We start from the raw sequence: 19,303 nt of genomic DNA on the forward strand, positions 1-19,303 counted from the left end.
AATGTTGTCTAATGCCATAAAACCATATTTGCTGCCTCAACATTCTACAAGAATTGACCAATTAAGGCCAGTCGGTCTTGTCTCAAAAATAGTTTATTAACAATGTTCATGTTCACTTCAGATCAAACATTCACTACAACACTTTCTGTTTACAAAGCATTATTACAATGAGCTTTTATATAAATCTGGATCCTTTATTATTTCAAATACTTCCAGAGAAAGAAAGAAAAAGAAGTTACACAACACTGAGCAGAAGCTGTTCCCAAAGACGTGTGCATGTAGTGCATGTAGTGCGTGCGTGTGTGTGTGTGTGTGTGTGTGTGTGTGCGCGCGCACGGTAAAGACCCATGGTTTTCTCATGCATGCATTGGAATCATAAAGACAACTTTTGATTTAGCGCAACATTACCTGCATACACATTAACAGCAGTATTGTACATGCTCTTAGTGATATGTTCAACACTAGACCCTCTGCTGCTCTACGGGAATGCTTCCATCATTAAGCTACCGGCTGTGAAAGTTATTCTACTATCTCTGCCGACCTCTAATTCCCAAGAATTTCTTGGTGTTCTAGCTTGTTGAGAACAGTGAACATCAAGCCACAACTATGAAACGCATAACCCATGGCCCATGTTTTCATTGATAAAAATCAGAAGGATCTGAATCTCTTTATTCTTGATCTTGTTTGTGTGCTTGTTGTCCACAATAACGCACAAATTAAAACAGGGTATCCACCCCTATAAAGATTTGAGGTAACAATATTAAAATGGTGCTTGTGTGTGTGATTGCAATAAATGCCCCCTCGCTTCAAAAACGTAACTAGTTTTTATAAGTTATAGCTTCTCCACTGGATCACTCAGTTAAAACGTGTGCTTGGCCAGTAGAGGGTATAAAGTTGCATTACAGATGGCATTACAATATAATAGACACAGATCCCGCCAGCTGATAGGTTTGTTTCCTTTACTGGCATAAGAAGAAGGTTGCATGCAACATCAAAGATATCATTTTTGCCATACACAGTTCAACATCCACCCTCCTCTAGACATACAGCAACATGCAACCGAGGGAGACGTACAGTACATGAACAAGAAACAGAGGCAGAGAAGGGAATGCTATAAAGAGTGTGCCTGAGGACAGTCGCTGGGCCTTTCAAGCATTGTATATCAAGCCATTATATTTTCAGGTCAAATTCACAATCGAGTATTCTGAGAGGACACATAAGCAAGAACGGGGACCAGTGGACGGTTGCTGACATGTCTCCAAAGGCTGCTGTGACTACAATCTGGGATAGACCCTTGAAGATCTCCTGCTCCTTTGACTTGAGACATAAACTGTTTCTTGCCAAGCAGTGAACATCAAGAGCAACATAGATCAGGATAAAGACAAATAAACTCAATTTCCATCTTTCCACAGTTGTTCTCTAAAAACTTTTTGGCAGTAATAATACACAACTGTAAAACATCAAAGACAACCTTTATGGCAGCAGACAGATGTTTTCTCAGTGATGTTGAGGAAATTTGTAGTGTTAATGTAATTTTCCCATGATTCATTCTCGCCGTAAAACCGCATGACGTGGCGAAACCTAGCTTATCTGTCAAGATAATAAAGATGAAACTGACTCCATATAATCTCAATATTTATGTTATGAGGAACTCTCAACAGAAAGTTTTGGAAACTAATGACACATTTGCATAATAATCATTATAATCTTTAAGAAATTCAAAGAATCAAACTTTGTGAAACATGTCAGAAAGGGTCACTCTTGTCCTTATCAGTCAGTGTCAGGTTGGCATAGAGCAGCTGGTCTATCTGGTCTGGGAGAAAACAACCAAAGGCACACCAGAACAGAGAAGGCACCGGGGAAAAACAAACTCCTCACACACACAAACACACAACACACACAACTCAGCTCCTCTCAAACGCGAAGAATGTCGTCCGACTGGAAACATCCACACACAAAGGCTAAAAGCTCTAACAAGACATGATTTCCACGACTGGGCTAACCCGCACAGCACACGGATTCCAACAGCAGGCGTGACTGGCTTACTCGCATCATAGCAGAAGAAGAGCTAAACTCAAATCACTCACAATAAACAAACAAGGGAGGTTTCACCAGGCCTTGGCCTTCATTTCTGTTTCAGCTGCGTCATCTTGGTCCTAACAGCCATTGTGCATAGTTGAGTCATATTGGCTTGTGTCTTGATTGGCCAGTTCTCATCTGTCTGTCCTGGTCCACTGCACAGATTAACAATAGTTATGCGGGATGCATGTGAATAATCTGATCTAATACTCCCTTGTTGACTGTTTATCACATCACAGAGGCAGCTACCTTCTTTATCCCTCAGTGAGAATGGCAAATGTTGGAGGGAATGGTGCTGTTTCATGCCACCGAAAATGGCACAAGCAACCATTTGTTGTGCTGGACGAGTTGTCAGCTGCACTGAAAGCCTTTAGTTATTACTTTGCTCAGGTTTCACAATGACAACACTGTGTAAAATGAGCTACAGTACAATAGAGAGCCCCTCGGTTGAAATGTTAGCTAGCTGACAAACATGACAAGTAGAAAGTAAAAAAAAAAAAAAAAAAACGGAAAACAAAAAGGCACTAGCTCTTATGGTCAAAAAGATATCAACTTTCATTCTCTATCACGGCTACCATGATAAACAGAACTGAGACTAACAGGACAGTCTGGACTGTTTGGACAAGACCTTACTCATGAAGACTTTATACAAGCTAAGAAGGATGCTGCTCGCCCGAGCTCGTGAAGAACAATATTGCATACAAATATGTGCACCTATCACTGCCTCATTACATTACAAATATAAAGAAAAACAAGTAGGAAAACATTCTACATGTAAAGACAGATTTTGAGAAAAAAAAAAAAAAATCAACAAGGATCTTTAAACATCAATTTCTAACCATGGTTGTAATATAGACAAAGTTCATTTCCTGTATTCAGTTTGTTTGCGTTCAACTCATCTGCCTGACTGTTATCGTGAAATGCAAGATACAGTACAAAGATGCCATTTGGTAAAAGGTCAGTCCTTTTCGTGTGTTTTTCTTTTTCTCATATTGGTCAGTGGATTTTATGGGGGTCTGGAGTGCTCACAGAAGTGTGCAGCCGCCTCTCTTCTTGCGCTTGCGGACTTGCAGCGCCGCTCTAGTGGCCATCTCGAACACTTCCCGCACGCCATCCTTGGTCTTGGCGGAGCACTCCAAGTAGCCAAAAGCACTGATCCTGTTGGCCATGTCTCTGCCTTCTTCTGGCTTCACCGGCTCCTGCATGGTTAGATCAGAGATTGTGAGGAAAGGTAATCTTAATCCTTTGGGAGGGGTTGAATGTATATATATATATATATATTTAAAAATACATACTACCACTGCTATTATTTTTCACGCAAAAATGCCAAATGTTGAGCTTCTCAATAAATAATTATTAGTAGCAGACCTACACATGTTCAATAAAACCAAATAAGCTAAATTTGACATCATCTTGAAATGAGGTCGAACAGATAAAACTGAAATTGGAGCCTCAAGTGCGCTACTTCACTAACCCTCTCAGCCACATCATACCTACACACGTCGGCCCACCAATGTCTGCATGACCATGTAAAGTCCAAAACACTTGAACTGATGACTTTGTGCTACTCTTTGTGAAACGGTTCCTGATTTCTACAGAAAGGAAAAGCTGACAGTGGCGTCTGAAAGAGCTGGAGAGCTTTGTCAACATGTTGCTATTATCAGCTGGACCTGGAGACAGAGAGTAGGCCATAGAGGCATGCTGTGACACAGTAAACCAATATGTTGCTGTCATTGTAGGATGACTGAAAAGCTGCTGACAGCCTGTTCAGAGTGCTGTCACCATTTGAAGTTAATTTTCAGTGACAAACGGGTTAAAAAAAAAAGAGAAAACGGGAGGATTTCCATTTTTTATTACTGTGCTATCTTTCTTGTGGTTTTTTCCCCATTTTCTTACTTCTTACTCATCTTCTCTGATCATATTCATCTCATATCTCATATTGACATTCTGCTTTTCTCTACATATATAATCTCTCGCTGTCTATTCACTTTGTATGAGGATTCCAAGTCCGTGGTCCTGGAAGAGAGATCCATGTTCGCCTTTTTTCGCTCATTTAAGTGTTTTTGGTGCCTTCTGAGATAATACTGACTTGACTAGTTCACAAGGACTGAGCCCTGGCTCAACTTTTGAAGCACCATCCAAACTACATTGTCAAATACATGAGCTTATTTCTACTGTTTAACCTGTGGAGATGATAAAATTACCATGTTACTTTCCAGAATGGTGTAATTGGTTCGCATAGTATTATAAAAACCTGGTGTTTTGATAAACCTTCAAACTCGAGGTTGTATTACTCAAACCGGCCTTCCTGGATCATATTTTATTCCATTCAACCAAACTGCCCCGAACTCGGCCCTAAGAAAGGACATGATGTCATGGTTTCCAAGGGGTGAAAAAATATTGAGCAGAGTGATCAAAAACTGTCTGATGTGTAATGTACTAAACATGGGGAAGAAACACACTAGAATAATGAGTTCTCCATTTTTAAACATTGTGCATCAGTGTTTCTCTTGGCTGATGGTCTACATCTGCACGGTCAAAGTTGAACAACTTGCGAGTCCGCCAGGCCAGAGCTGGCTGGAGATTGCACAGAAACAGGATATGCAGGCTTGAATTTGTTTATAAAGCATGATTTGACAGAACCAATATTTGCAGGATGGAGGTGTAATGTGCTAACAAAGCAGCTCCTTGCGCTTTTTTATTGCAGTGCAGTTGTCAATCTGAATCCGAACCCCCGGAGAAGCAATACTTGTCATTAATATGTACATAAATAATTCACACAGAACCTCATCAAATTATTCAACCCTGCACATATCCTCAGTCCTTAGGTGCTTGAGTATTGAAGAGGTGCCTACTTGTGTCTGATTACCCCAATCTGCAGTTTATTGACCTATGGAGGCTTTTGTACCTGCTTCATCTTGGCCAGCTCTCTGCGTGTGTGCTCATCATTCCTCAGGTCCTTCTTGTTCCCCACCAGGATGATAGGAACATTGGGACAGAAGTGCTTCACCTCAGGCGTCCACTTCTCAGGGATATTTTCTGTCCCGGGAGAGACAAGAAGTGAGCTGAACAATCAAGACGGGAGGGGGGAGGACTATAAAAAGGGCCAGGCAGTGCAGAGTCACGGCGCAGAACACTTCTCATGATGGATTGCTCTGCAGACTGCTTGAGGCAAAGATGTTTTTAGCTGCACTAATCCTACTTCCCATCAAGTCCATTAAGGCATTTAACAAACCGCTTGCGTAGCTGATATGAGCTGCCTTGATTCTATGAAGATAAACACGTCACTTTTATACAGTACAAGTCATGAATTCATCATATTTGTCAACTTTCTGTGCTGCTGCCGTCTCAGCCGCGATGATCTCATTTGAGACTAACCTGTTTAAATATAGGTCATAGAAATAAAATGTTTTAAATGGGCTTCTGTATGTCAGCAGTTCATTACCTAAACTGTCTGGGCTGTCAATGGAGAAGCACATGAGGATGACATCTGTGTCAGGATAGGAGAGAGGCCTCAACCTGTCGTAGTCCTCTTGCCCTGCAGTATCCCACAGCGCCAACTCCACCTGGGAGAAATCATAAGGAAAACATTGTAAGAAGTAGTAGACAAACAAAATACACTGTACTGTATATATAAATATACTGTACATGACGGTGGATACAGAGTGATTTTCCTGTTACTCCAAATCATCTCTATGATTCATTCCTTTACGTCATTTTGTGCTGGTAATTTGTAATTTGAACCCTTCTTAAGGGCTAAATATGAAAATTAGTCATTGAGTATGACGTGTGAACCTTGAGGCATGTGGTGCGTCTAAGTGATTTTCCCAAAGGTCAATGCTTTAAACACCAGGAAGTAAATAATGTTAAGATTATTTAATTTTGAGACATTTATCTCGATCATAAGTCATGATATGATATATCCTTGTTTGAGGGGGAATTCTGTGTTTTTTCTCATCACCACTGCAGCTCTGTCTTAAACAGCTTCATAAGTCTGTTATGTTGTCAGTGTTGTGGAAATGAACTCAGGGACTGGCCTCATCCCGTCACACCACTGATTAATTCAATTAGGGAAAGTGGGAGATTAGCAGGCATCAAACCAGATACCTTCTGTCCCTGTACAGGCATTAACAGCCAGTCTTCACTTGACTCCGCTCTTTAGCTGATTCACTGTGTTCAGGGAAGGAAACTTTTTCAAACTTTTAAATACTGGAACTTTACTGAATGACAATAGATTCTGGTATGCCCACAGAGAGCACAAGCATCAGTCAACGGTCCCAAAATAGAGGTTTGCAGAGGCAGAGGGTGGGTGGTGGCTGCACACTGTTGAGATTGCATGAGCAACTGGAGCGGTTCTTTTCCCACTGGACTTGTTGTGCGCTGCAGACTTTGGGGAGGAAAAGAAAGAGGGAAAAAACAGCTATTTTTAGAATTGGCCCAATGTACTGAAGGTGAGAGAAGAATATGTTTTCTTTACCCTCAAGGGGGGGAAGAATTTAGAGGCTGAGAACACAATCCAACTGGTTGTATAATGGGATAAATTCTCATGGGGCGGCCATCCTCTGGAAAGTTGCAGGGGGGTGATAACTAAAGGGGCAGACAGTCAGATCTTTACCAAAATTATCTCCCTCCAGATCGATGTCCATCATGGATCCCTAACTTTATATTTCCTGTCCAGCACACAACAGTTAACCCCTCCTTGCTTCCCAGCGTCTGAGTGCGACCAGGACAGGAAATGAGAGACGTTTATCGGGCAGGAGGAGAAGGAGGAGGGGGGTCCTGATGGGGGGGGGGATTGCCAGGAGACATCCCTGTTCCCTGTCTGAACAGGAAGCTGGGAAGCAGAGTCATTTCCTGTTTTGCCAAGAGGTGATCCTGCAGCGGTGGTCAGCTCAAGAGAACAAAACCCTTGGACATAACAAGCCATCTGAGGCTCAGACTCCCTCGCTGACCAAGGGCACCCAAGACTCAAATTCAAGACATCACACACACTTGGAAGTAGGACTGTAGCTGGTTTCAGAACTCCGTCTGAAATAACTCCCTGTTTACTATACAGTGCATTTTATTTGCCCTCCACCGTTTAATTGAAGTGTACGAACTGAAATATGTGACATTTAGTGGCGTCACAAATTCCCACAATGGAACGAAACAGTAGTGCAGTAGCATCCATTGCTTTCTGCTAACCATAACTGACCGTTCCCTAAACACAGCTTAGCAACTGTAACTAGGCACAGCAGGTCTGTCAAGCTTTGGATTTATCCAGGTTAAACAGGTGTGCATGGGGCTGTAGTGAGAGTGACAATAGCAAACGTTTAAGGAATGGAACAAACTGTGTTTGTCCGCTCTTGCAACATTATTTTGTGGGGTTAGGAGTATTTACAGCATATTATCTATATTTATGCTCTGTGTGGAAGCTGGCCATGGATGCTTCAAGAGTTTAGGCTAACGATAGCAGCTCTGTCGTATTGTTTACTGGATTTGGGAAAAGTTTACACTGCAGCAGCCCCAGCCAAAGTTACTGCAAACACATTGATAGCCCTCATCATGAGAAGCCTTTACTCATTTAAAGTGGAAAAAAATATAATCTAAAGTATGTAAACTGAGCAGCCAAACAACAGTAGAATAAAATAAGTCTGAGCCTGCATTTGTCTTTATCATACTTATAATACTGGGACCAGCTTATGTTACACTGCAACAATGCTGTACGTTTCTGTGTTTCATCAAATGGCGAGGAGGCGGACTTCTGTGCCTGGGACATGCAAACATTAGAAAGTCAGCTGGAGATAGAGTTTAGAACTAGTGAAGCTACTGTTTAATTATTTATCTAGCTTGTTAGATCTTCAACAACAGTTCGCAAAAATTGTGGAGAAAAAAAATCAGAGCAAAATCATCAACGTTGCTTTTTTCCACTTGTCTGCAATCGAGGACTCACTGTTTCAAATTCTATTAAGAATTAGAAATTGTAGATCTGCCACCGTTATCATTTTAAACTATATTATGGGGAGGGGCTTTCAATTAGGGCCTTTATATTATTACTTGAAGAAAGTGTTACTTGGATGTTCAATGTACCAACCTGCTTTCCGTCAACCTCGATATCAGCGATGTAGTTCTCAAACACTGTCGGGACGTAGACTTCAGGAAACTGGTCTTTACTGAAAACAATGAGAAGACATGTTTTCCCACAAGCGCCATCTCCGACAATCACCAGCTTCTTCCGAATGGCTGCCATGTCTGTTGGGAAACAAGAGGAGGGTTTGTCATAAACAGACACTCAACAAAAAAGAAAAGACTGTTAGTGTCAAAATTATGAGCAGCACCACAAAAGGTAAAATAAACTTTTTTTGCTGTTGTGGGAAATTTCACTTGTCACGCTGTAGGAAGGAGCCAAACAACAAAGTCACACTTTGTCATCCATTTGTCTATTCCACACTACAGATATTTAAATTATTTGTAGAGATCACAGGAACACAAGAAAAATCAAGAAACACAATGTTGTACAAAAACTTTTTTTCTGCTCATGCTGTGCAGCTCTAACGCGACCACTCTGACATCTCTGACTGACAGTACTGCACCACACTACACCTAAGGGAGAGCTCTCGGATCTGCATGTTGTCACAGACTGCAGTGGCAGACCTTGAATCCACAATGCCAAATCTAGACTACAAAGCATGAAGAACAGAGGAGAAGGAGTAAGATAGTGGAGTGACAGGGGGAAGAGAAAGAGAGGAGGGGGGTGTTGAGACAAGCTGGGACATGAAGGAATGTGCTATCAGCCTTCCTCCGCCCTGTTTGTTTCCCTCTGCAACGTATGTGGAAAAGAAAAGCGGCCAGGAAATCAGAGCAGCTGGTGAAGTACTTGGTGGTGTCCTAAAGCAGACAAAACATTACCCTGCTTTTGATCTCCTCTGGTTCTTCTTCAGTTCTCTTCAGGAATACTCTCATAGTAGACAAAATCCTAATTATCTCAAAACTACTTTGCATTAAAGGACCAAGAGCTAAACCTGCCAGCCCATATGCTGTTCCCGTGTTAAGCTGTAATTGCTTTCATGGGGTTCAGAGAGTTGTGAGCATGTGTGTGTTAACTGCAGAAAAAGAAAAAAAAATACCATGTAAGCTTCTCCCGCTCCCAAACAAAACCATGTCAGACAAAGATGGATGCCTGCAAAGAAATATGCTTTGCTGGTTTCCTGTGCACAAAATTCAATCCACTTAACCAACTGAACCAAGACACATTTCTGTGCAAAGCCCAGATGTGAGAACTGGTTTAGTTGGGGCAGGCTGTGTGGGCATGAGTTAGCAGTGCAGCTGATGGATGAGCTGGAGCCCTGCTGCCTGGGAGCAGCTGTGCATATAGTCATTTGGCTCCTCACCTCATCCACTTTCTGCCAGACGGTCTTGACAGCATTCCTCTTCACGAGGGCACCCACTTATCAGGGGAAATTAATCTTACAGTGCTGCTGGCAAAACTTTTGAGTTGAGTCTGCACCAACGCCCACTCTTAATCTCGGATCAGATGCATAGCAACACCACGTTATTAGTTAAACTCTTGTTGGTTTGGTACCCTAACAGATTAGCGGATTTGTGCAAAATCTGAATCTTCTTACATTTTAAAGCCAACACTAGCCAACATTTGCAAAGTCTTAACGAATCATCAACCTCAGAGGCTTGATCAGTATGCCATTTGTACGGTATTAATCAGCAGAGTTTACATTTACAAAGACAATGACACCATATATTACATAAATTACACTAAAGGGATAGTTCAACATTTTGGGAAATAGGCATATTTGCCCTTCTTGCAGATTTAAATAACACGATTGATGCCACTCATGTCTATACAGCAAATATGAAGCTACTTATATATTACTATAAATATTATATACTTATTACTAAAAGTGACTTATTACATTGTGGCAAACATGTAAATCCAAGGGATTTTGTTTGGAATTTTAAACTCAGCTCAATAGTTAAAATAAACGCTATGGAAAAGTCTTGGTGGTGTCAAAATAAAAAAATAAGATACAAAAGCTCCAAAAAAAGCTTGTTTGATTGCACATTTATGCACATTCTGTAGATGTGCACACATTTGTTAAAGCAAATTAAAATATAAATGTTATATGAATAAATGGGTTAAGTGGCACAATGGGCAAAGAAACCCAGGAAAGAATAAAAAATAAAAAAAGGGATACAAGAGCCATGTTTCCATGGACATTTAGACTTGGCATAATGAGCAGCCATACCGGAAATTTTGGGGTGTGTTTGACAGTTTTATTGACAAGTTACTTGTTCCTTCTTATGGAAAAACTGGTCATGGGTTGTTCATAATTTCATCCTTTTCCTTCTCCTGGTGCAGTCTTTTCAGTTACAGCTGTTTTTGCTGAGAGATGCTAAAGACTTAAGTTTCAGTTCAGGCTACTGTAGCAAATACTGTGTGCTCACTCCCGTTATTTCTACATGTTCAATATGTAATTAAAGACAAGTAAGCAAACCCCCTGAATACACTCTACAGTGACAACCAAAAATGATAATTCCCCTACAGCTGCAGTGACAAATGCTTTCAACTGACACAGGACAAAAATCAGAATATTTAATGAGAACAGAGACTGCCTCCACTTTCCTTCTGTCGGTGGGATTGATACTGGAATGAATATTGATTCCAGAGAAACGGCACAGCATCTTTTCATTTCCAGAGATTGCCTAAACTAGATGATGGGTTCAAAGCCAAACAAGTGGGAGACAGCGGCACCGGGGCCTCAGAGGCTCATGCTGTGAAACAAAACAATCCACTTCCTGTTCTATGAAGCCTGGGAGGAGCTTTTGGCTGCAGTTCTGTTTGGACAGGCCTCAGCAGAGCCAGGACAAGGAGAGGGCTGCCAGAGGCAACGCAATACATGCAACCACACACGCCTGCTTACTCACACATACATGCACATGTACACAGTCGCTCACTTTGCACAATGATAGCTTGTCCGTGGTGGCAGTGATATTGGGAGCCAATGAAGGAACATCTTGAGGAAATTATGCGTGAAAATGTCCCATATAGTCTCAACACTCTGTCTACCTGTGACTGATACCCTCAATTTCTGCACTAATGGATACTAATGACAGCAACAGCTGAGGAGGACGTTTACATGGTTGCCAGTAGTAACAGATTTCACTACTGTTGTCATCCAGATCAAGCCTGTTGATCATGTTTCAGCCAACAAAACCACCACCATTCATTCTCTCCACATTCATATCAAAGCCTGATCTCACCCTGATTCAATCACATGTGTATGTGCGCCACTTATCTGGGACCGGTATCAGCTGGCTGACCTTAGACCTCAAGTCTATTGAATAAAAGCAAAGGTGTCAGTGAGAGATTAACCGTCCGCATGAAAGCCGTGACAAAAGCAAAAAAAGCAGTTCAACATCATTCTGTCAGCTCTACACAACGATCCCTCAGTTCAGAGTGCAGACATTTTCATTTACCTGTCACTGTGAGTCTGCACAACTCAACTGAGATTTATCCAGTGGTGCAAAGAGGTATGTTAGAACACATTCATAAAACCTTCAATCATTCTGAGGTTGACTGAGGAATAACTATAACGGTGAGACAGCAGGAACACTGCTTGCCAAACATCAAAGAGACATACTGTACAGCAAAGATAACAAAATAACACTGAACTTTAGTTAACTGGTCTTTTAGCTGAGGTTGTACCTAATAAAACCCTACATTTTATCTCTTATTAATTCACTTAAAACACAAGCTGGAGAATTAATATGCAGTGATATGAGCTATTTCTATTAGTGATCTATTAGCATTCTTCCTCCCAGTCTTCTAGCAGCAGTTCCAACAGTGTTGGCTTGTTGTGACATCTACTTGAATGAGGCCAGTCCAGCGATGCAGCAGGGGGGCCAATGCAGAGGACATAGAGGGTCATAGAGCAGAGAAGTTTAAACTGGCTCCAGCTATTTTACGTCATCCGACAAGGCGCTTCGTGAACGCTGTGTTTGTACTGTTTACCTCACAACAAAAATTTAATAATTCCGGCTTTGATAACTTTCCAGAGTTGTAAAATATTATTTCATACTATTATACACCACAGCACAGTATTTTGGCATCTGAAAAGCCTTCAGACTCCTGAAGCAATAAAGCCCTTGGGTTGTTTTAATACACATTGATTTCAGTCTGAACACCAGCTAATGTGACCCCTAATCACAGACTGCAAAGAAATAAACTGTAAGCAGTTCAATCAAGGAGGGATTTTCCTTTTTCATATTGTTTCACTGGAATACAGTGAAGACCTGAAGAGGTAAATCAGAAAAACTAACCATAATTTTGTGTAGCAGAAATGTAATTTCTTATTTCTTTATTCTTAGCATAAAGCCTGTAAAGTAGCCTGGGAAGTAGGTAGCCTGACTCTATAGAAATTTTACAAAATCCGCCTACCAGCATCTCTAAAGCTCACTAGTTAACACCTTCTATTTCGCCTCTTTAATCCGCACAAAAACTCAAGAATAAAAAAATGTGAAAAACAATAGCCTACATTGTAGTTTTACGGAGGGGTGGCTGGACTATTTTGGCCCCAGAGCAATATCTTTAATTATCTTTGTTAGAGAGAGTCAGAGTTACATACAGTATGTGTTACATATTTTGCTTGCTTTGCTTGCCAAGTGCTAAAAATCAAGGAAACAACAACATTTATTTATTATCTATATGAAGTCAGCTAATGTTGAAACAATTTCACAGTCAATTAATGACCAGAAAATCAATAACCAACAAATCTGATAATTTATAAACTAATTTGTGTCATTGATCAAGCAAACTTGCAAAATGGTTCCAGCTTTGCAATTAAAAGGATTAGTTTTCCTCTTATATCATAAAAAATGAAGTAATTTGGGGTTCTGATTTCTTGGAAATGGCCATTTTTCATCATTTGGGTGTGTTTTATTGACTTAATGATTGACTTAATGATGAAAACTAATCCACACATTAATTCATAATGAAAATAATAGTAAATAACAGAATTAAATAAAATATGGAAGCTGTTGCAGTACGTGTGAAGTGTAAAATAACACTGGAAAGCATCCATAAAACTTGGTCCAAACACAACACGTGGACCCATTCAAATACATAAAGAAAGCAAAGCACCTTTACTTCCTACAACTATCTGAGCAATGCCCCGGGTTAATTAACACACCACCTCTCTCCTTCTCTAAGGAGGTTTCCTGAGGCTTAGGGGCCAACACGAGTTATGCAACATGCTGAGCACAGAGTTAGCAGAGAGCAGAGCGTGACCCTGACCAATGAGGGAGAGCTGCCTTTCAATCCTCATATAACTTTTAACAACAATGCTGAACATAGACAAACATCCACCCAATAAAAGGCCTGTTGTTTCGGAGATAATGATGACTTTTTTTGTTCCGAGGTCCTGCAAACAAGCAGAAGTATTACAGGAAATGAGTCTTAGTGTGATTGTTTTGCTCGTCTAACTGGCTTCCCAGGGCTGCACCTCGTTCTCTGATACACTACATTAGAGTCAGAGAGCCCAGAGTTACAGATCAGCTGATATCAACATTGAAAAGTTATTTCCTGAGTTTTTGGTGTTGCCATCACAGGAGTTGTCAAGGAGCTCAGGTTGTAGATAAAAGCTTCATAACTAACAGAGGAATAAAACCAAGGCTGGATTTACAAGTCGAGCCTAAATCTGTGCAAAACGTATTTTACTGCAGAGTAAAAAAAAAAAAGAACTTTAATGTACTTTTGTACTTTTTTCATGAATGCCCTCCGGCCTGTTTGGCACCTCAACAGCAGCTCCTTTCTAATAATGAATTAGTGTTTTTTCTCAGGAGACACAAGCTATCAGGCTGAAACACAGCTATCAAAAACAGAGAAACCTTTAAACCTGAAAGGACGCAAGAATTTGCCGCACTTCGGCAGGTCTGTCTGTCTGTCTGTCTGTCTGAGAAATGGGCCAAAGTTCATAAACTGGCAGAGGCTGTTGGCTGAGACAGAGCAGACAGCCTGCGACACCGGCTGTCTACACCAACCTAACCTGACGTGAAAACATTTTATCTTACTAAATCTGACAGGAAGCAACAGACCTCACGTAGAGGATCAGACATTGGGTGACTACTCAAAAACTAATTGTACGAGAAAGCTTCAGGTCGGTTCAGATTGAGCCTTTATGGATACAATCTAAAGCTTCCTGGGTATAAACTGTGGACGCAAGTGCATAAAATTGAAATGTGAGTTCTGAGCTCTCTTACACAACAGCAGAAATATACATAGCAGATCAGGTCAACCTCTCACATTCTTTGGGCGTATGTTACAAACACACCAGCTCCTTAGTTTCACTGAGTCATGGCTTTACTGGTACACCCATGGAAATGATCAAATGTCCCAACAGTCAGACGCCCATGCAATAAAACCAGGTACGACATCTCCACTCTTGAGGACAATGACCTATTTATCCATATAGAGGAAAGAAATCAGAATTAAAATGTTCCATATTTTCAACTAAAATAAGGGAACTTTTTATATTTAGGATGTTAAATAATATTTTTATGTGAAAGAAATAGTTTGTTTTCTTGATGAGAGTTAGAAAATTGACACCACTCTCATGTATGTCCAGTAAATGTGAGGCTACATGCAGTAGCCGGTTAACTTAGCTTAGTATAAAGAAGTCTCAGCTGACTTCCTGGCATCCTCACAGTAATAACCAGACTCAAAGTCAATGCTCTTTGGTAAAAACACTATATTGTGATTATTTTGACAGATATTACAACTGCAATATGATTCACAATTAGTGTTGGAATGATTTTCAATAAAAAAAACTATTAAAATCATGATGATGTGACATTTTTGGGGGGTTTGTAGTAAAAATAACATGTTTTCTTGAATCTGGGGCACAAGATTTGTAGAGCAGGGCATCACTGCAGCACTACAGTACCTTAGTATAATGCTGGTTTGTCACACATTTAACCAAAACACTGCAGATCTTGCAATTTGCATATCACGATTTTAATAATATTTCAATTAACTCAAGCAAAATAACCCCCATGGACGTATTATAAGAACTGGATATGGGACACAGTTGGAAGCGCCCTATCATCAGTTTTAAAGATGTCTCTTTTTGGTGGTCCATGTGGAAAAAGCTTTTTTTTTTGTTACAGTACCGCCAATGGCCACCGGTACAAAGTGGCAGCAAGCCTGAATAGCGACACTCAACCAGCTCTCTTTAATACATCCACGATAACCTGCCATAAAACTGCAACTTGTTTTTTAGACTCCAGGTTTGAACGGATTTAAAAAGAAAAAGGAAATAAAACGTGTCAATTAGTGAGCCTCACAGGTGCTGATAGGCGGATTTTGCTGCCTTTAGACAAAGCAAGGCTAACTGTTTCCTCTTAAGTCAAACTAAACTTCATAATTACCACACAGATATGAGAGTGGTATCAATCTTCTCACCTCTCTGAAGGAAAACCAACAAGCGTATTTCTGAAAATGTCAACCAATTTAAATTCAGGTGGTTATGGTATTGACTCTATGACTGGGTCTATCAGAAGAGCCTCACAAACTAAAGCTCGTCTAATCACCATATTGTCCGACCACATTTCAAATTAATGACCCGCAGCCTGGTCACCTTCATGGCTTCTGCCAAGCGGCTATTAATTTATAAATACACAAAGGAAGACACTCACAGACACTCTTGCTCTTCAAGCCTACTGAGAGGAAGTAGGACAAGAGTTGAGTCAGCTGGTGGTAGCTGGAGTGGGATGAGCAAACTCAGAGATACAGGCAGAGGATACACCTACACATGGCTTCGAGGGAACCGACACCTCGTGACTCACTTCTGTTCAATAACTCAGGTCACAAGCAAACAAACGGGGCTGACTGGGTGGCTGAGAGAGAGGAATCCACCAGAGAGTGTGGACACTTCTGTTCCTCCAGGGACAAATCTATCCATCTACTCTAGGGCTGCAACTTATGATTGTTGTTATGACTGATTAATCTGCAGATTATTTTCTGTATTAATCTATTAATTATTTGGTCTGTAGTGTCAGAAAATAGTTTGAGATTACCATCGCTTTATAAGTTAAAACAGCTTGTTTTGTCCGGCCGTCCATCCAAAAGATACTCAAGACAGAAAGTTTTTACATTTCAGAAGCTGGAACTTGTAGACTTTTGCCCCCAAAAATTACCTAAACTATTTATCAATTATGTAGATTTTCTGCTGACAGACTGATTGACCTCTAAACTGGTGGTTAGTAGATTCACTGATTTTTTTTTAGACAACAATTTGTTGACAACAAATTATAGTTCAAACTATTAATTCACTGGTCAAAAAATAATTTTTTTTCCAGTTTTCAGGGCTGCAATTCATTATCGATCCCTTTAGACTAAAAAATACATCAAATTTATATTCAATTTATTATGATATAAAACAGAGAAAGAAGAAAAAGCTGGAGAATATTTGGCATTTTTTCCTCAATAAACAATTACTCTATTATCAAAACGGCTGAAAAATGTTAATCAACTTATCAATTAATTGACTGTTAAACTGTTTTTAGTTTTGCTGTTATCCACCTGCAAGTGTCTCAAGAATATATTTGCATGAATGCAATGAATGTTGTTTTTCCAACAGATTGTACATTCAGCAGGATGATCACACTACATTATCACAATTTAACGTGGTAAGAAAGCTCCCACTTTAACACAATTAATCCAACTTCAGCCTAAATAACTCACCCGTGTTCTCCAATTTCACCCCCCTCCCCTCTCTCTCTCTCCCCCTCTCTCTCTCTCTCTCTTCCACATGTTTTGTTGCGTTTGAAAATCATTGTTGGCAGTTCAAACAACGCCCTCTAACAAATGGGACTCTTTAATAATGAGGAAATTAAAGTGTTCCCAGGAATAGAAAATGGCTCATTAGGAGATTTTTTGCAATGCGGAGTTGCTTATTGAGGTCGCAGCACTTGGACAGACTGTACATACCAACAGGATCTGATCCGCTGCTTTGACTTTGAAACTACCAACAAACGAAGCAATCAACAGTTGTACAGAAACACGCCCTGCCAAGTGACACCAACACCGGGTATACTTCATTATAATAACCCCTGGGGGAATAAACTACCTAAGAGGAAAAAAAAGGCGAATGTTAGTATGAGGACAAGCCACCACCTTGTTCTCTCACCCAAGTAAGTGAGCTATAATTAGACTGCCGACTTGTGTCAAATAAGAATATTTAGTCAAACTACAGCCTCCGGTTCATAATTACCTGCCAGCAGTCGGATGAGAGGTTTTAATAAATATTAATCCCCGTTTGCTCTTTCCTCTTGATCGTGACACACACACACACACACATATACACACTCACTTCTTGCTGCAGTATTCGCTAATTTTACAGAGAGGGTGCTGAGAAACGGGGCAGGCGAGCAAGATCCTCCCACCAACACACCAGCGACAAGCCAGGCCAGGGCAGACAGACAGGTAGTTCCGCTGAGGGCTTTCAAAATAAAAGAGGCAGGTCGGTAGAATTAAAATCCAGCACTGTAGTTCAGATCCTATGTTTGGGCTTTGGGAGGAAAATAGTGCAACATTCAGGAGCTGCAGACTTTATGTAGACACACATGATATCGGATTCTTCTGAAGTTAATAACAAAGATAAAAACTTGAGAGAAAATCAAAAATGATCAGATTTATTTCCAAGACTTTTTGGTGGTGAGGAGCACTGACTTATGTAGAAAGTGTGTGTCTTACTTTTCCAGTTATTCCCCAATTTATGCAATTCCAATACAGTTTATGGACCCCAATCTGTAGAAATATTCAAGTATGAGGCACCCAGATGGCTTACCTGGTAGAGATGGCGCCCCATGTGCAATGGCTGCTGGGCCATTGGTTAAAATCTGACCTGTGGCCCTTTGCTGCATGTTATCCTCACCTCTCTCTACCCTATTTCTTGTCTGTCTTCAGCTGTCCTATCTAATAAAGGGAAAAAGACCCCCAAAAATAAATATTAAATAACACATGTATACAACATGTAAAAAACTGAATGTTTTTACCCCAAAAAATACATGGGATTAGCATAAAGTGGGCATGTCTACAAAGGGGGGATTCGTCGGTATCCATAGAACCCATTTTCATTCAGATATCCTGAGGTCAGAGGGCAAGGAATCTCTTTGAAAATGGCCATGCCAGTTTTTCTATTGCTAAGATTTAGCCTCACTTTGGAGCGTTATTTAGCCCTCTTCCCAACATGCTAGCATGACATTGTTTTGTACCAATGGTCTTCTACTTTCATATACCAGTATCTTTACTCTAGCTTTAAAACATAGCCCATTACAACCTCTGGAAAAACTCTGGAGTGGAAGAGGTAAGGATAATGGGGTGTCACTTGGGATGAGACCCGTGCGACCTCAGGCTCCTCATATTGAAACACCCCTGCATACCAGGTATTTACCTTGGTATTATGGTGCAATAACAATAAACATAGAGAAAATAAGAAAGTAAAAAGCAACTTGCTACTGTAAAAGACAATGATGACAGAAATGTACAATAACAAATATGAACAATTATTATGGTAAAAGTCAGTATTTTATGAGGGAACATAAATCTCCTCTTGTTTAAAATATTGTGATTGTTTTGTAGTAAAAATCTGAAATAAAGAGAAAACGTACATGCACTCTGCCATCCTGTTCTGCAGCCCATCAATATAAAAATAAACATTTAAATAAAAAATAACTCACACAGCCAATATTTATATTAAATGATTAATATGTATTACTTTGCTTTGTGCACTGATATAATTTCTCCCCCTCTATAAAGTCACGTTACAGTTTACACTGTGATTTTGAAGGCTAATGTTTGTATTTCCGGTGTTGTCATGGTTACTCCTCACTAACTTGACGGAGCTGCTGCAGCCGCTGGAGTCACCCAGGTCCCTCCTCCCCTTCCCGGTCAAAGATGACATCATCCGTAGTACAAGAAGACTCGTGCAACAGGAGGGATGGGTGTGGATCTCACCAGTGTTGCCCTCAAACAAACAACCCCCCCACACCACCACCACCCCATTCACTTCATATCTGAGCAGCCAGTCACCCAGCTCAGATATGAAGTGAATGGGTTGTGTGCCAGGTGTGTTGTAGACCTGTGTGATTTGGATCATAACCTGCACATTCGGCACTAATTTGTCTCTGAATGATCAAATAATATGGTCTGTCTTATCTGACAAGCGAAGTC

General features: G+C 40.5%; 1 protein-coding gene across 1 annotated transcript; it reads right to left on the minus strand.

Annotated features, from left to right (window-relative positions):
* Window positions 1-75: 75 nt before the first annotated feature.
* Window positions 76-17,511, minus strand: LOC127371100 (rho-related GTP-binding protein RhoA-D). Its single transcript, XM_051413704.1, has 5 exons — window positions 17,343-17,511; window positions 8,153-8,310; window positions 5,525-5,645; window positions 4,988-5,118; window positions 76-3,278 (listed from the first exon to the last, which is right to left on the minus strand). The coding sequence occupies exons 2-5, from the start codon at window positions 8,306-8,308 to the stop codon at window positions 3,105-3,107; spliced, it is 582 nt and encodes a 193-aa protein (XP_051269664.1). The 5' UTR covers window positions 8,309-8,310; window positions 17,343-17,511; the 3' UTR covers window positions 76-3,104.
* Between the last annotated feature and the right edge of the window lie 1,792 nt (window positions 17,512-19,303).

The sequence above is a fragment of the Dicentrarchus labrax genome, unplaced genomic scaffold, assembly GCF_905237075.1.
Source record: "Dicentrarchus labrax unplaced genomic scaffold, dlabrax2021, whole genome shotgun sequence".
NCBI classification, from domain to species: domain Eukaryota; kingdom Metazoa; phylum Chordata; class Actinopteri; family Moronidae; genus Dicentrarchus; species Dicentrarchus labrax.

Excerpts from the sequence above, each read along its gene's own strand:
- LOC127371100 (XM_051413704.1), bottom strand. The coding sequence starts at position 8,308 with ATGGCAGCCATTCGGAAGAAGCTGGTGATTGTCGGAGATGGCGCTTGT. Across the intron at positions 5,119-5,524 it reads TGACAGCCCAGACAGTTTAG|AAAATATCCCTGAGAAGTGG; the intron begins GTAATGAACTGC and ends CTCCCGGGACAG. Across the intron at positions 3,279-4,987 it reads AGCTGGCCAAGATGAAGCAG|GAGCCGGTGAAGCCAGAAGA; the intron begins GTACAAAAGCCT and ends CTAACCATGCAG.